We start from the raw sequence: 22,652 nt of genomic DNA, 5'->3' as shown, positions 1-22,652 counted from the left end.
AATTTAGGAATTTTGCCGTCCAACCCTCGGTCAATTACAGCGCACGATAGAGTACAGTCCAGAATCCGTGGACCTTTTGCGGACACGCAGTTCATGGGCCCCACGTACCTCCCTGGATTATATTATACTCTCTCCTGTGCCGCTTGATAAATCTTCTGATCATAGACATCAAAACTCAACCGGTCGATATATCAATAAAAATATCTTTCATAATCTGAAACTCTATTTATTTTAACGATAAACTCTGACCAATAATAATAAATTTGAGCGTGACGTGCCATAAAGTTTGTTTTCTGAAAAAATAATTTGTATATTATTTTTTAAATGTATAAGTGCTTAGATAGTCATAATTTTTCTTTAATTTTATTTTTAAGATAGTTCAAAAATAAATTTAAGAAAATATATAAAATTTAATATTTTTAATTTTTATTATATATTTCAGAAGTAAATTTAAATTTTTTATTTAATATTAATGTATCAAGTTATTTTAAACAAAAATGTATAATAAACATTGATAAAAAATCTAATAATATAGTAATTATTTAAAATATAGTCTTTATAAAAAGCTATTATAAACAAATAAGTTTTATTCTATGTTCAATTCTATTACTATACTTATTTTATCATGTAGATAAATGCTATGAATATAAAAAATATAAATTTTTTAATTATTTTATAATTTAATTTAAAATTATAAAAATTAATATAATTTAACTCACAACTTTTAAATTATTTTCTTTCACTACTAAATCTCTATAATTCTATTACTATACTTAATTTTTAGGACTTCTTCTTATTTTGTTACCTTTGATTCTCTTACTTTTTTAAAATTTTAATCATATCCACTCTATATAATAGGTCTGCTTATACTTCTAAGTGTTGATTTATATTATTAAAGTGTAATAAAACATCAATAATATGACTTTAAATAGTAAAATTATAATTTTTATTTTTATTATATTGACATAATTTTTTATAATAAATATAATAAAATTTATTATTATGGATATTTAACAAGATATTTAAAAAATAAAAAATCAGTAAATATGAAATCTGTTATGATTTTTATTAGAACTAATATCAAATAGAAATAAGTTAAAATTATGATATTTTATATTAGGTCAAACAAAAATGAAAATAAATAAATTTAGAGATTTTAGATTGAATTACATTAATTTTTAAAGTTTTAAATTAAATTATAAATAATTAAAAATTAAAATTTTTTTTTATTATTAATAGTATTTATTTACACGAAATACGAATATAATAAAATAATTTATATTATTTTATTACGTTCGGAAGACATATTTTTTTTTAATTTAAAATTTAAATTTAAATTTAATTATAATAAAATTTATTAGTTTAAATAATTTTACTAATTTTTAAAATTTTAAATTAAATTATAAAATAACAAAAAATTTTAAATTTTTTATGCAAATAGATCTTAATAATATTGTTAAAAAATTATTTTGTAAAACTTGAATTTATATCTCTATAAATAATTGAATCCTATGAATATATATTTTTTCAGAAAAGTAAACATTTATAGAGATAAAACCATCTAAATAGTAGGACTATCAGAAAAATATGCAACTTGTATTAGTATGTGAGCCGCTATATAAGCATGCATATTTGTCCTTAATTATTTTCATTATTTTTTGGTTAAATATATATTTTTAGTTTTTTAAATTTTAAAAATATTAATTGAATATTGAAAATTTTTAAAATTTATTATTATTAATTTACTTATAATCCTTATTTTTTTTATTGAATCTTAAAATTTTTATATTCTTCTTTAAGTACTATAGTTATTTGTGATTTTAAAATAAAAAAAATTCTTTTTATGATTATTTTATAACTATTATTAATTATATTTCAAATAAATTAATTTTATTTTATGATTATTTATATTTAATCTCTCAGAAAATTTTATTTATAGTAGAATGCAACATTGAGACTAAATATAACAATTAAAAATTTAAATATTAAAGCACATAAAACAAAAAGAAAATTAGTATATAAGAAGCTTTACAACACGTAATAATATGACTGGTAAGATTATATTTCCAAAGACATAATTAATTATTTATAAATATTAATTTAAATTTGAAAACATATTATCCAATCAATCAATAAATTAAAGGAAAAAAATGCAATAATTAAAATTTTAAATATTAAAAATACAAAATATAAAAGAATTCATGTACATAAAATAAAGAAAATTTAAACAATATATTAAAAAGAAAATAACACAATAATTAAAATTTTAAATATTAAAAGTACAAAATAGAAAAAAAAATGCAATGAACATTCAATATTCAGTGATAGGATTAATATAATCAGACTTCTAAATTCACAATTAATTATAAATGTTAAATTAAAAATACTTTATCTAATCAAAATATAGAAAATAAAGAAAAACTAAAAAATTGATTCAAAAAAAAAAAGAAAAACTAAAAAAATTCTAAATAACTTAAAAAAAAAATTCTAAATAACAATTAATAAAAAATAAAAAGAGTATTTATTTTAGTTAAATAACTTTAAAAGAGAAATGAATTGATGAATTATTAATAATTTTCAAATCCCCATATAGAATTGGTTTCTTCAGGATGTCCATCTAGATGGTTGATTATTACTGGTCATAACTTTCTGAGAATGTCCATCTGGAATGAAAAATCAGACCACCCAAACAGAAAATTGAATTCAGTTATTTTTTTCCCCCTAATCCACATGTCCATCTTTATTCTTAATTAAAACTAATACTAAATGGGGACTTTGATTTACGTTCTTACACTGGTCTGCTTGACTTTTCGCTTCTCTTGCCAAAATGGAAACTCTCGAAATTCTCTTCCCTTTACTCTGTTGTCTCTTCCAATTTCTCTCTCCACTTTTCCCGGAAAGTGTAAATATTGAATAGTGGATTTCATGAGGATTTCTACTTCTGCAGCATAAATAGGAGAGCAAAGGCGGATTCTTTTTAGTTAATTATTTATTTTTATTGTGTCTGATTTGCTTACTCCAGAATGGGACGAAGAAAGGGGAGAGCTAAAATCAATATTGAAGAGGTTGTGGAGTTCTTTAATAATCTCTATGGGGAGAAGCCTCTGTTACCCTTTTTGATTCCGCTGGTTTTGATTTTCTGGGTCATTGAGAAATGGGTCTTCTCTGTCTCCTACTGGGTTCCTCTTGTTGTTGCTGTTTGGGCAACTATTCAGGCAAGTCGTTCAAGTTTTTCCTCTTGCTTGTTTGTTTATTGTTGTCATCTATTTTCCAAGTTCTAACTAGTCTTAGATGTTGACCTTGTTTCTTTTAATTTTCGTTTTAAAATATTCGGATTGTTAGTTATTTTTATAAAATTGCTGTACATGGATAGTTTGCATAAAATGAGAGACTTTAATTAAAAGCAAACAATTTTTGTTATTGAAAGCTGATAATTTCCCCCCTTTTTTCCTTCTGCTCGGAATTATTGCTAATAGATTTGTCCAACTTTAATTTATATATTTTTCCCCATTATTTTTTCTCCTTTTACTTGTATATCTTCTTAATATTTGTAAAATTTCTTTATTTTTTTTTTCATACATAGTTTAGATGTTCCTTTTTTGTCAGCAGTAAGCTTCTGTTTTTAACTGATCACAATGCAAAATATCAATTTTATTTTCCTTTGGAGAAATTTGTTCATTTCATTTGCTATCATTTCTTCTTAATCATATCTATGCTGTGTACATGGAAACTTAATCATTTATGTATCATAACACTCCCGTATAGATGTTAATCATGCACGGCTTGTTAAAAAACATTCTACTGGAGATTCATTTAATGCTTTTGTAAACAAATCACCTAGTTGCTCCTCTACCTTCACATATACGGTGGGGATTACATTTGTTTGAATCTTTTCACAGATAAAGTGACAATCAACTTCATTATGTTTTGTTCGCTCATGGTACAATGTATTAGAGAGGTTATCACACCATAGGTTTGCTAGTGATGTGCGATCCAAGCCAATTTCCGCTAATATGTAATATATTCAAAAAATCTCATAAGTGGATTGAGTCATGGCTTTGTATTCAAATTTTGCACTTCATCTAAATACCACACTGTGCTTCTTACTCTTCCAAGACAATAAGTTCCCCCAATAAAAAACACAGTAGCATGAGTGAACCTTCTATCACTCTTTAATCCAACCAAATCAATATCTGCAAAGTACTCGATATTAGTGTGTTCGTGATCAATATATAGTATACTAAGTCAAGGAATTCCCTTCAAGTAACATAGAATTTATTCTAGAGTATCTTAAAGGCACTCGATGCTAGTGTATTTGTGATCACTAGTATACCAAGCCCAAGAGTTTCCTTCAAGTAATATAGAATTTGTTCTAGAGTTGCCTAATATTTGATTGTAGGATTCACAACACTTACTTACTGCAAAAACAATATCTGGCCTGGTCATTACAATAAGATAGTTTAATTTTCTAACCAATCTTTTATACCTCCCCTGAATCATCATAGGGATCACCATCATCTTTTATGAAATGTTCATTAGAGAACCATTGGTGTGTTGTAGGGATTAATTCTCAACTTTTCTGTTTTTGTAAATAAGTCAAAGACATATTTTCTCTGAGATAGGAAAATTCCTTTCTTATTTCTTATAACTTTTACTCCCAATAAGTTTTCAGCTGGCCTAAGTCTTTCGTATAAAAGCTGGTGTGCAAAAAAGCCTTGAGGGAAGATATCCTTGCATAATCATTCCTTGTAACAACATTATCATCAACATAGACAATAAAAAGAATAATGCCAAAGACTGTTTGTCTGTAGAAGACTGAATAATCACACTTGCTCCATATGTACTTTTTTGTGGAGATCACCGTGAAGAAATATATTCTTAATATCCAGTTGACATAAGAGCTGATGCTGAGAGGCAACTATGGATATAAATAGCCGAATAAAAGTCAATTTAGCCACTGGAGAGAAAGTGTTTGAATAATCTATTCTATAAGTCTGTGCATATTCTTTAGCTATAAGCCTAGTCTTGAGACGAGCCACAGAACTATCTAGATTGATTTTGATTGCAAAAACCCATTTGCATCCCACAAATTTCTTAACAGAAGATAAATCTACTAGGTCCCGCATGACTATCATTTAGAGTTTTGATCTCCTCAAACATTATATCACATCAACTAGAATGAGACAGAGCCTCTTGGACTGTCTTAAGCATAGAAATAGGGTTTAGAGAAATAATCAAAGAGTTAGTCAAGAGAGACAAGTGAGAATATGAAACAAAATTGGCCATAGAATAAATAGACTCATTATTTTTTACTTTTTCGAAAGTTAATGAGTAGGTCAAGGTCTCTCGGTAATGGATCCGATGGTGAAGATAAATTTGGTGCGGGACATGCATCATTGGTCGTACCTCTTCCAGATTAAACTTGACAATTGCCGATTGATTTGGAGTTGAAGGCAGAACATTGGTAGAATCACTATCTGAATGTGCAGAAGAAGAAATGCTATGAGGACATCCCATTATCTGATGTGACTTTACATATGAGCTGCTCATCTTCCTCCTCTTGCCTCATAGATATTTATGCTGTAGAGAAGAATAGTAATGTCTTTGAGAAAATCACATCCATCGAGCTAAATATCTGTTGAGATATGGAGAAAGACATCGATACCCCTTTTTGAATATGAGAATATCTCAAAAAGATATGCTTCAAAACTTTTGGATCCAATTTAGTAACATGGGCCTTACATCACGAATATAGCAAGTGTTGCCAAACACTTGTGGCTCTAATAGAAATAATAACTTGTTTGGAAAAAGGACCTTATAGGGAACATCTCCATTAAGTAGTGTACATGGCAAGTGATTAATCAGAAAGCATGACTGCATTCGTCCAAAACTATTTAGGAACTTTCACCAGGAATAGAAAGGTACAAATAGTTTCAAGAAGATGTCCGTTCTTCCTTTCGGCCACCTCATTATGTGAAGGTGTATTTATGCATGAGATTGATGGAGAATATTATGTTGAGCCATGAATTTTTTTAACATATATTCTTTAGCATTATCACTTTCTAATAAATGCACAAAAATATTAAACTGAGTTTTTATTTCAACACAAAAGGCATAAAAGTGAAAAAATACCTCAGAATGATTTTTCATATAATAGATCCAACTCATTCAAGAAAAATCATCCACAAAAGTAATAAAATATCTCAACCTAATTTGGAACCCTACAGGTCATGGTTCCCAAATATTTGAATGGACCAGTTCAAAAGTATATTTAGCTCGTTTAATTATTATAGGACTTAGCGAGATATGATGGTGTTTTGCAAAATGACAAGACTTACATTTTACTAAGATACATCTTGAAACTGGGGGCATAACTTCTTTAGAGTTTGCAGAGAAGGATGTTCTAATTGACAATGCGTTTTAAATGGAGAAATGATACTAGAATAGACAAAGCACACATTTATTCAAACTATAGAGACTATCAGATACATGTCTTTTACCAATAATCTTTTTCTGTCTCAAAATCTTCAAAAATACAATGATCAGAGAAAAGTAAAACACAACAGTTTAAGTTCTTAGTAAGTTTACTCACAGAAATTAAATTAAAGGCAAAGTTGGATTAAACTTAGTACGGATGACAAAGTGATAGAAGAAGTAGGCTTAATAGTTTTAGAACCCTTAACATTTATTGCGATCCATCAACTATGGTTAGAGAGGAAGGTGCTTTATAAGATTGAAAATTAGAGAATGTATGGAGATTACCTGTCATATGATCCGCGGCACCCAAATCAATGACCTATTTGATTAATAAAGAAATGATATATGTTTTACTTATCTCAGTAATAGTAGTGACTGAAGTTAACCCTCTCGGTAAATCCTGATACTGATATTCATCAGCTGAGAGAGTGACAATATTCTCAGAAGGGGAGCTGGATGCAGCGACATTAACAGTTAGAGTCTTCTAATTTTTATTCTGCAATTTCTTATAGTACCTTTTTGTATGGTCAGATTTATTACAATACCGACAGACATGACCACTCAAATCATTGTTCTTTGTGACATTTCCATCTTGATTATTATTCTCCCATCTTCCTTTGACAACCATGTATTTACTATCGATGACCTTTTTAAATTTCCAAGATTTAAACCAATAAACAAATTTCAAAACAAAATAAAACCCAACACCAGAAGGCAAAAATAGAGAGTTGTAATAGTACCTCAAAATAAAATTTGAGTGGAACTCAATCCAACATCATAAAACAAAATTCTCACGACATTCAAAATTTCAAAGCACCATCAAGAAAGAGATGCCAAAAACCAAAACAGCACAAGGGCTGGAATCACAAGGGCTGCCAAGCATCGTGAACAATACTGATGAACAGTACCCGTGAACAGTACCGATGAGCAATACCGAAAACACTAAAGAATTTATGGCTTTGATACCATGTAAAATCAAACTAAGAATGGAGGAAAATTGTGTATATTTTACTCCGAGTGAATGGGTATTTATACAGGTTACAAAATCTAGTTTGGAAATATAATCAATCTCCTAAAATCAGTCCTATTATCAAATCCCCAATATCATGCATACAATTATGCTATGTACATGGAAACTTGATCATTTACATATCATAACAAATTCATTTGCTATCATTTCTTCTTAGAATACTTTACTATTTTCTGTTACTTGCTTATTAATTACATAGTTCAATATTGGTAAATTATATGAATTATAGTGCCTCAAAATGAATTTAGTTGTCTGTCACATATAAATATCCCTGGCTTCTAGAGGAAGCTTCCAGAGGATGAATCCTTTACTAAGTTGCATTATCCATTAACGGTTCCAAGTGCTTAATTATTAGATTGTTTGAGATTCTTATAGCGCTGAATGTAATAATACATCGTATAGGTTTGGCGTTATACATTTTTAAAAATTTTCTTCTGTGTCAAGGTGGAAGCTCATTTGGTGGAGATTTTAAAGGAGTTTCTAATGCACTTTTCATGATTAGCTTGATTTATATATATATATATGGGCCCCAAGTTATCCATTCCAGAAGTGTGTTTCCACTTTTCACATAGCAGAGCTGTACTAAATTTTAGAAAAATTATAGGTTGACATCCATAGGTTTATTGCTGATCTCTTTTCAGCTTCGGTTTGTCTTCAATACTGAATGGTTTACATATTGGTCAAAAGAAATATTATCTGTCCTTATTTTTTACTTTACAGTATTACACTTATCAACGTAAAATACTTGTTGAAGACTTGAACAGAAAGTGGAAACGAGTTGTGTTGGACACCTCAGTACGTATTCTTTACTTACCTTTGTTTACTTGTGTGCGTAAATGTAATCTGTGTTCAATGGAGTTTATTTTTTTTTTACCTCTATCACTTGTACAGCCAATAACACCCTTGGAACACTGTGAGTGGCTGAACAAGCTGTTCATGGAAGTTTGGCTCAACTACATAAACTCAAAACTTTCAATAAGGTTTTCATCCATGGTTGAGGTCAGAATTCTTTGGATCATGTAATTTGCTTGTTTCATAATTCAGTATTGAATCTCCCTTCATGTTCTGCTTATTGTCTGTTTGTTTGTCAGTGTCTGCACACTTTGGTGAAGTTGGCGGTTAGATTGATATGTTTCACTTGATTTATTGATTTCTTTATCAGTTTTTATTTTTCCAATTTGTTATTGATAAAGAGGCTTTCCATGCATATTTCAGGATATTATAGGGGAATGAATAGACGTGTAGAAGAACCAAACTTATCACATTTTAACTTAGATATGGTTTCAGTTTCTGACCAGACATCATTCTTATCTCTGTTTCCTTTGGAGTCAAATGCTGCTGAGTCACTCTCCTTGTGGCTATACCTGCACCTACCGCATAATATAAACTTCTGTTTTAGACAAGTTTTAACTTCTTATATAAAAAGTTCTATTTTTTTTATTATTTTCTGAAGCATCATGTTGTCAAATTATCCTGACTTTCTGTGATCTTTCTTTTGGTGAACCTTCTTTCTTCTACTTCAAGCAAATCGTTAAAAATGGAGCTGCTACATAATTGAGTTTCAATTGATTCAATGAGACCCTTGATCACTCGGACATCTTTTTTATACAATTGATGAGTTTTAATCAAAATCCAGTTCCTAGATTCTTGGAAGGGGTTCAAGAACTTTCCATCCCTGTTTGTTATTTGTAATTGTTGTTTGGGAAGTGATGCTGGAACATATAATCTGGAACTGTAACCAACCTTAGTGTAATCTCAATGTCAGAATAGAATTCTTACCTTATCTAATGTTAACAGCTGGACGCTTATACATAGATTAACACATGCTTGCACACAGGTGCATGTACCCTTGCACAAACATGACTTTGCGGTTCTATGGTTTGTAGGATAAGTCTAATTAGTTGAACCTTGTCATGTGCAGAAACGTCTAAAGCAGCGCAAGTCAAAGCTTATAGTAAGTGTTTGCTTCTTACTTTGTAATTATGCATGGACTTAGATAAATTTATGTAGCTTTAATGTATGTGTTACTGAATAAATACTACACTTCGTGTAGGAAAGGATTGAGCTACTGGAGTTTTCACTAGGTGCATATCCGCCTTACCTGGGTCTCCATGGCATTCGCTGGTCAACTTCAGGTGATCAGGTTGTTTTTTTTAATCATGCATTTAATATATGTTTTGTTAAGTAAACTTTCTTATTTTTGTTATAATTAAGCCTTATATCATGCGTAATCTTGTCGCAATAGAGTTCAAGATCAGTCAATGAAATTCATTGCTGGTTTGCTGTTTATTTCTGTGCATGCAGATTCATGTTTCTACTCTATCGCGATGCTCTATTTTGCAGTTTCTATTTGGTTTAGTGTTCAATGAAGTTGTAGCATCCAAGTTCTCTAGTTCAGATATTTATGTAACAGTGGATATGATCAGCTACTTTTATGATACACTATTAAGTAGCATTGCTGTTCTGTTATGGAAACAAGTACTTCTCTATTGAGTTGACTGTACATGAGAGGTTGAAATAGCTATATCTTCTTCGCTATGGAAGTCCTAAATCTCTAAATAGACTTCACATTTTGCAAGGCTTGCTAGTTATAAACCAAAAAAATGACTATGAACTACTTGGTGGAAAAGCTTAGAACAACTGAACTAGAAAACATTTAGGATGACTAAACCTGTAAAATTATACCAGCAGAAATATAGAGTTTGCAGAATCTTTCTGTTGCAAGCCGTAGAAGCTATTTTAATTTCCTTTTTTTCAGTGCTTGATGATGCAAGGACAGCAAGAATACCTTGTATGAATATCTGTGTAATGGTTTGACCATTGGAGCTTTTGTTTTAAGGTGCATGATAATTTCTTGACCATCATCGTAAACATTTTTGCTTCTCAGTTCCTTCAGATAATAGGAGCCTCTTTAAATTGGGCAGCATTTAGCATCACCTTGTAAATAATCTAATTTCAATTATCATGCTATTGAAGCATCTTATAAAGATGGTAGTATACTTTTGTATCAAATGGTTAATGGGGCTTTATTCATCTTGTATATTTTACAGAGCAACAAGCAACAAGTAAATATATCAGAGATTTTAATGAAGCATTTCTTGTGTCCTTTGACAGCGATTTATGCATGTTGGTTTTGATTGGGACACCAATGACATAAGCATTATGCTGATGGCTAAGCTGGCCAAGCCAATGGGAACTGCTCGGATTGTTATTAACAGCTTGCACATAAAGGGTGATGTATGTGAAATAGTCCCTTCCCCTCGTGCCCCCCTCCCCTTCAATGAGTAATTAAAATTAACCAAGTGGTGGATTATAATATATTTGACTTGATGATTTTATTATGAAGTTTTGTAGTTAGAAACTTTGAAAAAATGAATAAGTCAGGATCTTTGAATTTATTTGTGTATCACACACTGTTGGCTGCATCCTGTATTTGTGCGATCTCTCTTTCTCTCACTTAATGGTTGGGATAGTTGTTTACTTGCTTTATATGCAACTAAGTTGAGATGGGAATCAACTCCAAGTGAAAGTTTGTTTTGATAGAACGGAAGTGCAAATCTGTGATTTAATTTATTCTAACTGTAGCATGACTAGAAATGATAAGTTTGGTACTTCTCAAAGTTTTTTTTTGTTATTTGTAAAACAAAAGCAACCAAAATAAAAATGTTTGGTTTATCATTGTTGTAGTGATTATAAAAAAGTTATTATAAAATTTGAATTGCAACAAACATCCATAATCCACTAGAAAATACAGAAAGTGAATAGTTGAAATGCAAAAAAGTGAATGAACATGTTGGAATTTATGAGATTTTTCTTAATTCATGAGATATAATTACAAGAAAATTATGGGATTAATTAGCAAATTTATTGGCTTGATTATGCTTGTATTAATGATTTGTAGGATGCCATATATGTCTTCTATCTTTTATTATAAATTTGGACTCTTATATATTATGTTAAATGCACAAGTGAATGTGATGTAACTGTTTGATGTTGTGTCCATGTACTAAAGCTCTCAATATCCAAACACATGAATTTTCTCTTGTTTCTCCTATCTTTTTTGTCATTCGAAATTTGAACATATGGAAGTCAACTTACTATAATACTGTACATCATAGTGAGTCACCCTACCTATCAAAACTCTAATAGAAATGGTAAACACGTGACTTACTTTTTAGCAGATAAACATTAACCCATTCTTTTTTACACTATAAGGCTTTGAGTTGGTGATGCTGGTGCTGATGGCTTTGGCAGCTGCATTGGCAGAGTTGTGGTAGTGGTAGAATCTGCAATAATGAGTTAGCGGTGTGGTGGTGATAGAGAGATGATGGTGGTAGTGGCAGTGGTACAACCTCTGTGGAACCCACCACTACCTTGGGATTTTTGCTTTTCATGAAAAATTTTGTTTTTTGCTTGCTCCGAAAGCAAGTTGTTATATTTTCTTCTTTGCTGTTAAAAATCATTTTTTAATGTGTAAACAAACAATGCCTTTTACTTTCTGCTTCTGAATTAGCAGAAAGTTTCTTCCGTTGCCTCAGTTAAGTCTCATTTTGTTGGCTCAGTTATGTCTATGCTTTGTTTCTTTGGTAATAGTTAATTACATTATTCCTTATGCCTTTCCTCTCATTCCATCTTTTCTCTAGAACTACTTGTTTGAAGAGGGGATAAAGTGCCTATATCCAACATATCTTCTATCTTTTCTACAAATTCTGCTAATGTCAATGCAACAACTATTAGCGATATCCTTTTGATATTGTTTTTCAATGTATACCTACTCAATGGGAATTCTGTAATCATATTGCAATAGCTGTCCGTGTTTTGTATAATGAAATGACACCATGCTAGATGTTACAGGGTGTGTATTTTGGAGATTTGCAAATGTGTTCTCCATGGAGTACCGACTTAAACTACAAATGATGAACACTGACATTGTCTCCCTTTTGTGGTCCAGTAGATAGCAGTCCAGTCTTGATCATGCTCAAAAAATTATTTTCTTCTTGACCTCACCTTTTAAGCTAAAACTTGGTCAAGCAAATTTCTCATTCATGTTTGTGACTGATAATTTTTTTTTTTTTTTTTCTGATTTCCTTGAAATAGCACCTCCATTTTAGATATCAATGGCTGAATTTTTTTTTCTATTTGAAACAGCTGAATGTTCTTTATCTAGAAGTGAGCATCTTCTTTTTGGTTGTTGTTGGCTTGACATTCCAGGCTTTCTGCCTTTGCGTGAGTTAGAATCATAAGAGAATCCCCAGTGCCTTTTACCAGCCATCCAGTTGTAGTCTTTCTCCCTACCAGTTCTTTTCCTTTATCTGGGTTTGTTGTTCCAGTTTCAGTCCTAAGCTAATACCATCCAGTCCCTTTGAAAGCCGTCTCCTCCCTTAGGCAAGCAGAAAGCACTCTTTCCTCCAGTATAATGGAGGGCTAACGAGAAGATTCCATGGTAGGGTTAAGGATAATAGTCTTCTTTTTGGTTGTTGTTGGGTTGACAGACAGGATTTTATATACATATCTGCACTTGGAGGAAATTGCATTTATGTTGCCCTTAATTTATTGTTGATTGGATATGCAGATTCTAGATAAGTTTCTGTGGTCTTTTACTTCATGATGCCTGTGCATTTCTTAGTTGCTAATTAAATTACTTATCTATGTTTTGCAGCTTCTCATAATTCCTGTTTTGGATGGAAAAGCAATTTTGTATTCATTTGTTTCAACTCCAGAAGTAAGAATAGGAGTTGCCTTTGGAAGTGGTGGAAGCCAGTCCCTACCTGCAACAGAACTACCTGGTGTTTCTTCTTGGCTGGTGTGTTTCTTAGCATAGTATATTTTTACATGGATAGAAATTCAAGTTGGAAATGAAGTGATCTATTCCTAGAATAGTTCTTATCATATCTGTAGCAATTCCTGAATTCATACAATATAAAAGAACATGGAATAAAGGTTTATAGAACCGTTAGTATTTAAGGACAAGGAAAAACTATTCTGAACCTTGAATCTATACTTACAATGTTGGCAAAGGATCATATCTAATGGTTGAAGTTGAAAACTTAGAAACCCCTTTGGCTGCCATAATTTGGATTAACCATTAAGCTGCCCGTCTGTACTTCCTCGTAAGCTATTGTTTGATTTCTTATTACTGATGCTCCTTTTATAAAATTTTATCTCTTCATTTAGTGTGGTGCCTTTGAATAATGATGTATTTCACTGTAACTTACTCTAAATGCAGTTTCTTATATAATTGTTGTTCCATTATTAACTATTATTAAATACAGGTCAAAATTCTTACTGAGACCTTAGTTAAGACAATGGTAGAACCTCGCCGCCGTTGTTACTCTTTACCGGCTGTTGATTTAAGGAAAAAGGCTGTTGGTGGAGTTATTCATGTGACAGTTATTTCTGCTAGCAAAATTTCTAGTACTTCCTTTAGAGGAAGCCCTTCAAGAAGACAACAAAATTATTCTGCAAATGGTAGCTTAGAAGAGCATTTTGATGATAAAGATTTGCAAACTTTCGTGGAAGTTGAACTTGAGCAGTTAACAAGGAGAACAGGTGTGAAACCTGGCTCAAGTCCAAGATGGGATTCAACATTTAATATGATTTTGCATGAAGAAACTGGAATTCTTCGATTTCATCTTTACAATAGTAACCCCAGCAGTGTGAAATGCGACTATTTAGCAAGTTGTGAGATAAAGGTACTGTAAAATTATTATAATTTTGTTTTATATTAATGAGTGACAGGTCTTTGCTTTTCTGATTATGCAAATAATCTATATGGATGTTTTACTTTTTAATTTAAAATTGGGCAGGACACATAATTGTTTATGGTGTGATACAGTTGTGTTAATATTTTATTCTTTTGTCTTCTGTATGCATCAACAAGTTCTGCATTAAAACTATTGATGGAATAATTCTTATGGAGTTCAAAATTTATTGGTTTCTTTGTTTTAACCTCCAGTAAGAATCCTATGTTTTAATAAATGTCACACATTTCACATTTTTTAGCAATTATGTTTCCTTCTCATTGAAAAATATCACAAGACAAAATTCAGAAACAGAACAGTGTATGATAGTATGATGTCATCTAATATTGCATAATATTTTCTTCATCTAAAACTCGCTGATCTAAGTTTTTTTTTTGAGTTACCAGTCAATTAATTTTGTTTTTAGTAATAATTGATATTTTAATATTTTTGACTTGCTAGCAGATGAAGTATGTTGCTGATGATTCAACAATGTTTTGGGCAGTAGGACCCAACTCAGGTGTAATTGCTGAGCATGTTGAGTTTTGCGGAAAAGAAGTAGAGATGGCTATTCCATTTGAGGGGGTTAATTCAGGGGAGGTACCTTCTTTTATTTTTTTTATTTTTTTTAGTTGTTTATAGTTGCTTCCTTACAAATTTGCTGATGCTTTATTCTTTCATCTTTCAAAGAGAATGCCTTATATTTTACTTGGTTAAAAAAAATTTCCATCGAGTTTTAACTTGTCTTTAGTTCTCTCTCTGTTTGTCTTGGGGTAAGGAAGATAGTAATTGTAAGGATGTGTACTTCATAAAATTTGGTTAGGGATCATCAATGGAAAAGGACTGCATTTATTTCTGGACTATCTATCACTATCTCAGATAAAAGGGTTTCCTGTCTTGACTGAGCAGTAATTGGTACTGAGATTCTTCCTTTCTGGTCCCATTTTGAATTGTTGGAGCCTGGATTAGCATCAGATCATATTGGAGTTGTTGCATCAGTTATAAATTTATCTCTCTTTTTTTTTTCTTCCCCAAATTGCCATTATTAAACGTAGATGAATGAAATTTTAGTTGCTTACTTGTATTTTAATGAAGCTGGATAACTAGATTATTACATACTTCCATCACAACTTCATGTGTGTCCTATACAAACTTTTGGCTATCGGTCAATTTCAAATTTCAAATTTCAAATTTCAAAACTCTATTATGCTTATTGCTTCTTTTCTTCTTTAGTATGAAATTGATGCTAGATAGACTCGTTATGGTTTTCACATTAAAAGATGCACTGGTAGCAAGCATTTCATTTGTTTATTTGCATTTTGCAGTTGATAGTCAAGCTTGTGTTGAAAGAATGGCAATTCTCTGATGGTTCACATAGCTTCAACAAGTTCCGAGTTAGCTCTCGGCAGTCAACAGATGGATTATCAAATGTTCTTTCAAGAACAGGAAGAAAGGTTAACGTAATTGTTGTGGAGGGAAAGGATCTTACCACAAAAGAAAGATCTGGAAAGTGTGACCCATATGTTAAACTGCAGTATGGAAAGGTAGGCTTCTCTTTGACCCATATGTTAAACTGCAGTATGGAAAGGTAGGCTTCTCTTTCTCCATATAAATACGAGACTAAGGTTTGAAAAATTGCAAAAATTGAAGTTTTATGTATGTGAAATTGTGAATCTAAGTATTTGCCAATATTATTTGGAACTCAAGACTGTGCTGCAACTATTCTTCTCAGGTTTTCCAGAGAACAAGGACTGCACATAATCCTAATCCTCTCTGGAATCAGAAGTTTGAATTTGATGAGATTGGAGGTGGTGAATACCTTAAGATTAAATGCTATAATGAAGAAACCTTTGCAGATGATAACATTGGTAGTGCACAAGTGAATATTGAAGGACTGGTTGAGGGTTCAATTAGGGATGTTTGGGTTCCACTTGAAAAAGTGAATTCAGGAGAATTGAGGCTCCAAATAGAAGCACTGAGAGCTGATGAATGTGATGGCTCAAAGGTATGCCTTTATTAACTTCAAATAAGGTGGTGTTAGCAGTTTAGGGAAATAAACACAAGCAGAAAAACCTATTCATCGCATTAAAAACTTAGTGGACTCGACCGAGACAAATAATTCATGGAAGATTCGAATAAAACATGTGCATGGTTGAATTTGTTAACATGGTCTTGTGTGTAATATGGGTGAACCGGTCATGGGTTGACTTGTCCAGAAGGTCACTTGTTATCAAACTTCAATGTGAAGGTCAAGGCACCCACCGTTAATCGTACAATATTCTACTCATTCCCCATCCTAGCGATTTTCGAATCTATAGAGTGAAATGCAAATGTACTTCAATCATAATCAAATTGGAAGAATCGATAGTTAATTGGGTGAGTCAATGTGAATTAACCGATTCAGTTGGTTCTTTTTTTAGATGGTTGTTGGATTCTATGAATTAAAATTCAAGATTTTACTTAATTAATTTTTTAACAAAAAATTACCTATATAGCTTTAGCTATTTTTCCTACACCGGTCATTATTTTCCCTCTTTTCTTTTTCATTCCTTTTTGGTTAATTTACTTTTCTAATTATATTTGCCAAATTATAACATTTTATATTAATATTTTTTTTTACCTTTTAATTTAGTAACAAAATAAGTAATAATTGAATAATTTTAGAGTGTTTTCTCATCCGACAATTAACTTCAATATGCTTAGTCCGTTCGTGGTATACTATAGATTGGAAGTAATGTGAAGAGCAGCTTGATTATTATACTAAAGTACGCAATATCCATATCAACTTTTTTCACCAAATATGATTTATTCACAGAATCTCATAAGTGGATTGAGCCATGGCCCTGTATTCCGACTCGGCACTGGATCTGGATACCATATTTTGCTTCTTACTTTTCCAAGATAATAAGTTTCATCCAACAAATACATAGTAGCCTATAGTCGACCTTCTATCACTTTTGGATCTCGCCCAATCAGCATTACAAAACACTCAAATGCAGTATGCCCATGATCATTGTAGAGTATACCGAGCCTAGTGGTCCCTTTTAGATAACATAGAATTTATTCTGGAGCAGGCAATAGACTGAAGCACCCATGCATCCAAAATATAGAGACCCCCATATACATGTCTTTTACCAATAATTTGTTTCGTCACAAAATCTTGAATAAGATAATGATCAGGAAAAAAAGGAAATACAACAGTTTAAGTCTTTGGTAAATTTACTCATAGAGATTAAATTAAAGGCAAGATTAAGTAAACTTAGCACAGATGGTAGGGTGATAGGAGTAGGTTTAACAGTCTCAGAATCCTCAACATTAACTATACTAACAGGAGAGGTATAGTAACAGGAGAAGGTAATTTATAAGATCGAAAGCTAGTAAAAATATGATGATTACCTGTCATGTGATCTGTGGTACTAGAATCAATAACCCATTTATTCGAAGAGGAAATAAGACAAGTTTTACCTGTCTTAGTCGCTACTGTCGCTACTGAAGACGTTGGGATAATTTTAATAATATGGGTCTTACTGTAAAAAATCATTTCAACCAAAACCCTAAATTGCTATACCTTCAAACAAATTAAAGAAGATAACAGAACCTAACTAAGTGAACAATAACCCAATGAACAGTGCTACCACTGAAGAACGCTTCCTAATCAACATCGGATGGCTAGAATTCCACTAGAGACGTGCTGAAAATGACTGGCCGACCGTCAGGGAAGAAACCAGAAGTCAAACGGACGCCACACGCGCTCCCATGTGTTGTTGGGTGAAATTGGGGCTGAAACTTGGATCGACGTGTGAGCAGCACTCGTAGAAGCTCCGATAACTGTTTTCTGAGGAACGGCCGAAAATGATGTTGCACCTTCTCCCAATGCCGACAGTGAGACCAAACAGACATCCAAACTTGCTGACCCAACAACTAGTTTCTCAACCTAAGAAACCAAAGAAAACAGACATCCAAAATTAGCTCAAAAACTCTGATACCATGTAATAAGATAAGGAATAATTAGGCAATTTTAGTGTGTTTTCTCTATTAAAGTATGAATATATATAGATTATATGACCTTTTTAAGACAACTCCTGAAAATCCTCTATCAATTAATTAGCATATGATTATGTAATTTCCTTTAATTATATACAAATTATGTTCACACTCTAATAATTATTTAATTATCTAATTAAAGTGGGAGTTTCAGCATGTGTATGATGATATCATTGTCTACAATGAAGAGTTCCATGTTTTATGGCATAAACCTGCACAATATAATAAGAATATATTATTCTATTATAGATCATACTTTTAATTAGCTAAATAATAATTCTATATTTATCAAAATATATCATTGTGATTTTTTTTTTCACTTATCTCTTAGAATTTATCATTTTTAACTAATTTCAAGAATTTTTATTGAATTTTTCAATTCAATTCTCGATTCACAAAATAAAGATTTTGATTCTCAATCAGAATCTTGATTTGACAACGATGGAGCCACCTTGTTCATATTATGAAATATCATCTCATTTCAGCAGGCTAATGATCTTTTAGCTTGGTACTGCCTACTCTAATATGTTTGTTATTTCGTTTCTTCATCCTCGGATATTTTTAGGGTTCCACTGCAGGATCAGGCAATGGTTGGATTGAACTCGTTCTTATTGAAGCTAGGGACCTTATAGCAGCTGATCTCAGAGGGACGAGCGATCCATATGTGAGGGTGCAATATGGGAACTTGAAGAGAAGAACAAAGGTTTAGACCCCCAAATTCATAATTTAAATAATGCTACTCCTAGCTAGAATTTTCGGTTCTTTGTTTTCATCAACAGGTATCTTATGCTTTGTTCATGTTTTTTTGAAACAACCAGCAGAAGTATTCTAATTGGAAAAAAGAAAAAGTAACAAGTTTATATGGCGTTGCCTTTGTTTGGCTCTTTGGTGATCTTGTTGCGGTCTAGGATCTATTCAATTTCAGTCCAATTAGGCATCACCATTGGCACATATGTTCTTGAATATTCCATTGAACAATGTTTTGTTTTTCTCCATGATAATATTGATATGATCTACATTACCTTCCTGTCTACTGTTATTAGTATCTTCCACCACTTCCTCTTTGTGACTGCTGTATCATGGCTTTGCCTTTCAGGTTATGTACAAAACATTGAATCCTAAATGGAATCAGACCTTAGAGTTCCCTGACGATGGCAGTCCGTTAGAGTTACATGTGAAAGACCACAATGCTTTGCTTCCCACATTGAGCATCGGCGACTGTGTGGTAGAATATCAGAGATTGCCACCAAATCAGATGTCTGACAAGTGGATACCACTCCAAGGAGTGAAAAGAGGAGAGATCCATATTCAAATTACTAGGAAAGTTCCAGAAGTACAGAGGAGACCTAGTCTGGATTCTGATGCATCTGTAATAAAATCACGTGAGATTTCTACCCAGGTGAGAATTGGATTCCCATTTTTATTTATTTTCTTTTTCCACTGTCATTAAGGTTTGCGATAACTCCTTTATTCTGATTTCTTGTAAGTACATTTCATGGAGAAGCTAGTTCTGTGCTATTTGTTGAGTGGAAAAAGAAAATCCGAGATACTTTTTATAACATTTTTTTATTGGGGTGTATGATAATTTATTTTCTCAGTATTGATCAGGTTCAACTGCCACCCAAATTTAACAGTTGTTCATATGTGAATTTTATCAGATGAGAGAGAGTATGATCAAATTTCGATCGTTAATCGAGGATGGTGATCTAGAAGGACTCTCAACAACTTTGAGCGAGATGGAAGTCCTAGAGGACATGCAAGACGACTACATGCTACAGCTCGAGACCGAGCAAAATCTTCTACTTAATAAAATAAAGGAGCTTGGTCAGGAAATTTTTAGCTCATCTTCTTCCATTATCAGAAGATCTATAAGTTGAAATATGTAGCCATTTTAACCTCCTCTGTATTATCATCCTCTTCAGAAATTCGCTTGTACAAAGACCTCACTCTTTAAATGGGTACACGAATCTCTGTCATAGCCTGTACTTGAAGAAACCTTAATGCTGTATAAATTGTAAATGGCCTGCAACTCTTCTGCAGCAGAAGAAATTGGCCTTCATGTCTCATGAGAATAAGCCTGTTGCAGTTGTGTATTTAGCTTTATTTTATTTAATAGCTAGAGACAAATAGAGAGTGCTATAGGCACTATGTGATTGCCAGACTCAGTGTTATCAACATTGTTCATTTGTTACAGTATGTCAATGGAAGGAAATAATTATAGTTTAAGTGATCTCTCTTCAATGAAAAGTTGCAGGTTTTTTGTTTTACCATCACTTGACCTAGCATTTGTAAGTGATATTCGTCTTTTGCTTCTTTCCCCCCCCCTTTTTTTTTATCGTTGGAATCACATAGTACATTTGTATTTTCCTTAAAATAAATGTCAATTTGATTTGTACTTTAGTAAAAAAAAAAAAAAGAATATTCAAATTCTATAAGATTTAAATTATTCAATATATATTGCATGCCTAAACAATGAATTGAGAACCATTGTCTTCAGCTTACATGAAAACATAGGTTGCAAGGAATGTACTAGAACGCTGTGAAGGTGTGAAGCTAATGAACAAATCAAGGTTGAGATCATAATGCAAATGATTGACAATAAAATTTTGCATTCAGGTTGATTTACTATGTGTTCTCATATTTCTCTTTAAAGGAGGTGGAGAAGGAATAAAAGTGTCTATGGAGTGACTCTGAATCAGAAGAGGTGTGATCATAATTAGAAGAATTGTGTGAACAAGACCACCTTATCAAAATCAGGACTTGGCGAGAACTCCACTAACAAAAGGGATCAAAACCATTATAATATGAATGGAGACATAGAGATAGTTCTGACGACTATGGCCATGGAGGTTAATATGATGCCATCATTTTAGTTCCGGAACTCAGGTGATTAAATAAAAAATATACAAAGAATATTATTAATATATAAATTTACAAAAGATCTAACATATAAATAAAAAAAATAAAATTATATATATGTCAATCAATGATAATATAAAAATAATTATATTGTTATAAATTAAAAAATAAAATAAAATATTGTTGGAGTTAAACTTAATGTTTTATATAATAAGCTGTACCTGTCCTTTTGGTAAAAAAATCAAAATACTTGTAGTTCAGTTATATTTTTATGTTACTTTTATATGTGTCTGACTTTGTAAATTTTTTATCAATTTTTTAGTAATTCATCGTCATTGTATTATCAATTTATAATCAGTCGATTATTTTGATTCAATTATATATTTATTTAATAAAAAAAAATTTAAAACTAAAAGAAATACACAAAAAGTATATTTATTTGATTGGATAATATGCAGCTAAATGCTGCAGCCAAACCGTGTCATCATTGCATGATCTGACTCACAGTTGTTCCAACAGGCTAGCGGTTGCACATATTGTTTCAAACTTGTTTTGTTGGTGACAATAGTCCCCATCTCTACTCTATTGCTCTTCCCATCATCAAATATCAGGTCAAAAACCTCCTGAAAACTCTGAAAGTCGATCCTCTTCAATACCCATCAAGCTACTTAATCCCTGAATCTCAATGGTTAAGGGCGATATATAACGGATAGGTTTTCTTGAACGTTATTTAATGGTTCTTATTTAGCTGCTGAATCAAAACTCTGAAAATCAAAAGGAGAAAGGCATATCATCTTTGGCCAAGAAACTGTCATCAATAACACTTCAGCTCCAAACTCAATTACCCTTTGCAGTCTATGACTGGTTGGCGGCGCTTGTTTGGCAGAAAGCATGAGTAGCATCATCAAGAAGGCCATACTTCCCCTTCTTGGGGTTGAATCTATTTATGCTACTCATCTTTAGTGGACAAAGCACATGATAGTCTCTCGCATTTGACAGCTCAAGATCTAAACGGTACTCAATAAAGTTCCAAAAATGATCATGGTCCAATTTTGATCTTGACTCGCCATGCCAAGTGTCCCACCAGCACCAATCTTGCAATTAATTCTAGAACCGCGAGTAGTTTTCTTGTTTAGCTTTGAGAAGAAGAAAACATGCTCGCTGGCATTCAACTTGTATCTTTGCCGTAGCTACCAGGGCTCCTGTGCCATACAAATCACTCTCTAATGACTCTATGTTGCCATTCAGTCAATTCACTGGCGATCCTTGGAAGGAGATAATGACCCACCAGCCCTTCTTCACTGGGACAAAATTTTAAGCTCGGGAAATCCTCCATTCTAATTTTTGCATGGAAAAAAAAATAACAATTCAGCACAAATAATCTTTTGCTTAAAAATAAATTAAAATTGATGGAGTGATCTAAATAAATTTTATGAACTAAAAATAGACTAATAAAAAATAGTACCTAAATATTTTCTTCATATTAAGAGTATTTTATATTA

The 22,652-nt window shown here is 31.8% G+C and overlaps 1 protein-coding gene across 6 annotated transcripts; it reads left to right on the top strand.

The window, feature by feature from the left end:
* Positions 1-2,639: 2,639 nt before the first annotated feature.
* LOC110607356 (synaptotagmin-4) lies at positions 2,640-20,517 on the top strand. 6 transcript variants are annotated; one of them, XM_021746445.2, is made up of 14 exons: positions 2,642-3,215; positions 8,228-8,302; positions 8,399-8,506; positions 9,429-9,461; positions 9,561-9,650; positions 10,622-10,744; positions 13,167-13,310; positions 13,780-14,199; positions 14,713-14,847; positions 15,573-15,791; positions 15,980-16,252; positions 18,857-18,994; positions 19,388-19,690; positions 19,950-20,517. In XM_021746445.2, exons 1-14 carry the CDS (start codon positions 3,024-3,026, stop codon positions 20,166-20,168), a joined length of 2,472 nt encoding a protein of 823 aa, XP_021602137.1. In that variant the 5' UTR covers positions 2,642-3,023; the 3' UTR covers positions 20,169-20,517. The 6 variants fall into 6 exon arrangements, with proteins under 6 accessions (XP_043812421.1, XP_021602137.1, XP_043812419.1 ...); XM_043956486.1 differs by lacking the exon at positions 15,980-16,252 and having other exon boundaries at positions 2,640-3,215; XM_043956484.1 differs by lacking the exon at positions 10,622-10,744.
* The last annotated feature ends 2,135 nt before the right edge of the window (positions 20,518-22,652 follow it).

The sequence above is a fragment of the Manihot esculenta genome, chromosome 5 (assembly GCF_001659605.2).
Source record: "Manihot esculenta cultivar AM560-2 chromosome 5, M.esculenta_v8, whole genome shotgun sequence".
In the NCBI taxonomy this organism is placed as follows: Eukaryota; Viridiplantae; Streptophyta; class Magnoliopsida; order Malpighiales; family Euphorbiaceae; genus Manihot; species Manihot esculenta.
Note: the sequence above shows the minus strand (reverse complement) of the source record. Positions and strands in the feature narration are given on the sequence as shown.

Bases quoted from the DNA above. Each gene is read 5' to 3' on its own strand.
- LOC110607356 (XM_021746445.2), top strand. From the start codon at position 3,024: ATGGGACGAAGAAAGGGGAGAGCTAAAATCAATATTGAAGAGGTTGTG. The intron at 10,745-13,166 runs GTATGTGAAATA...TATGTTTTGCAG, and splicing joins GCTTGCACATAAAGGGTGAT to CTTCTCATAATTCCTGTTTT. The intron at 19,691-19,949 runs GTGAGAATTGGA...GAATTTTATCAG, and splicing joins CACGTGAGATTTCTACCCAG to ATGAGAGAGAGTATGATCAA.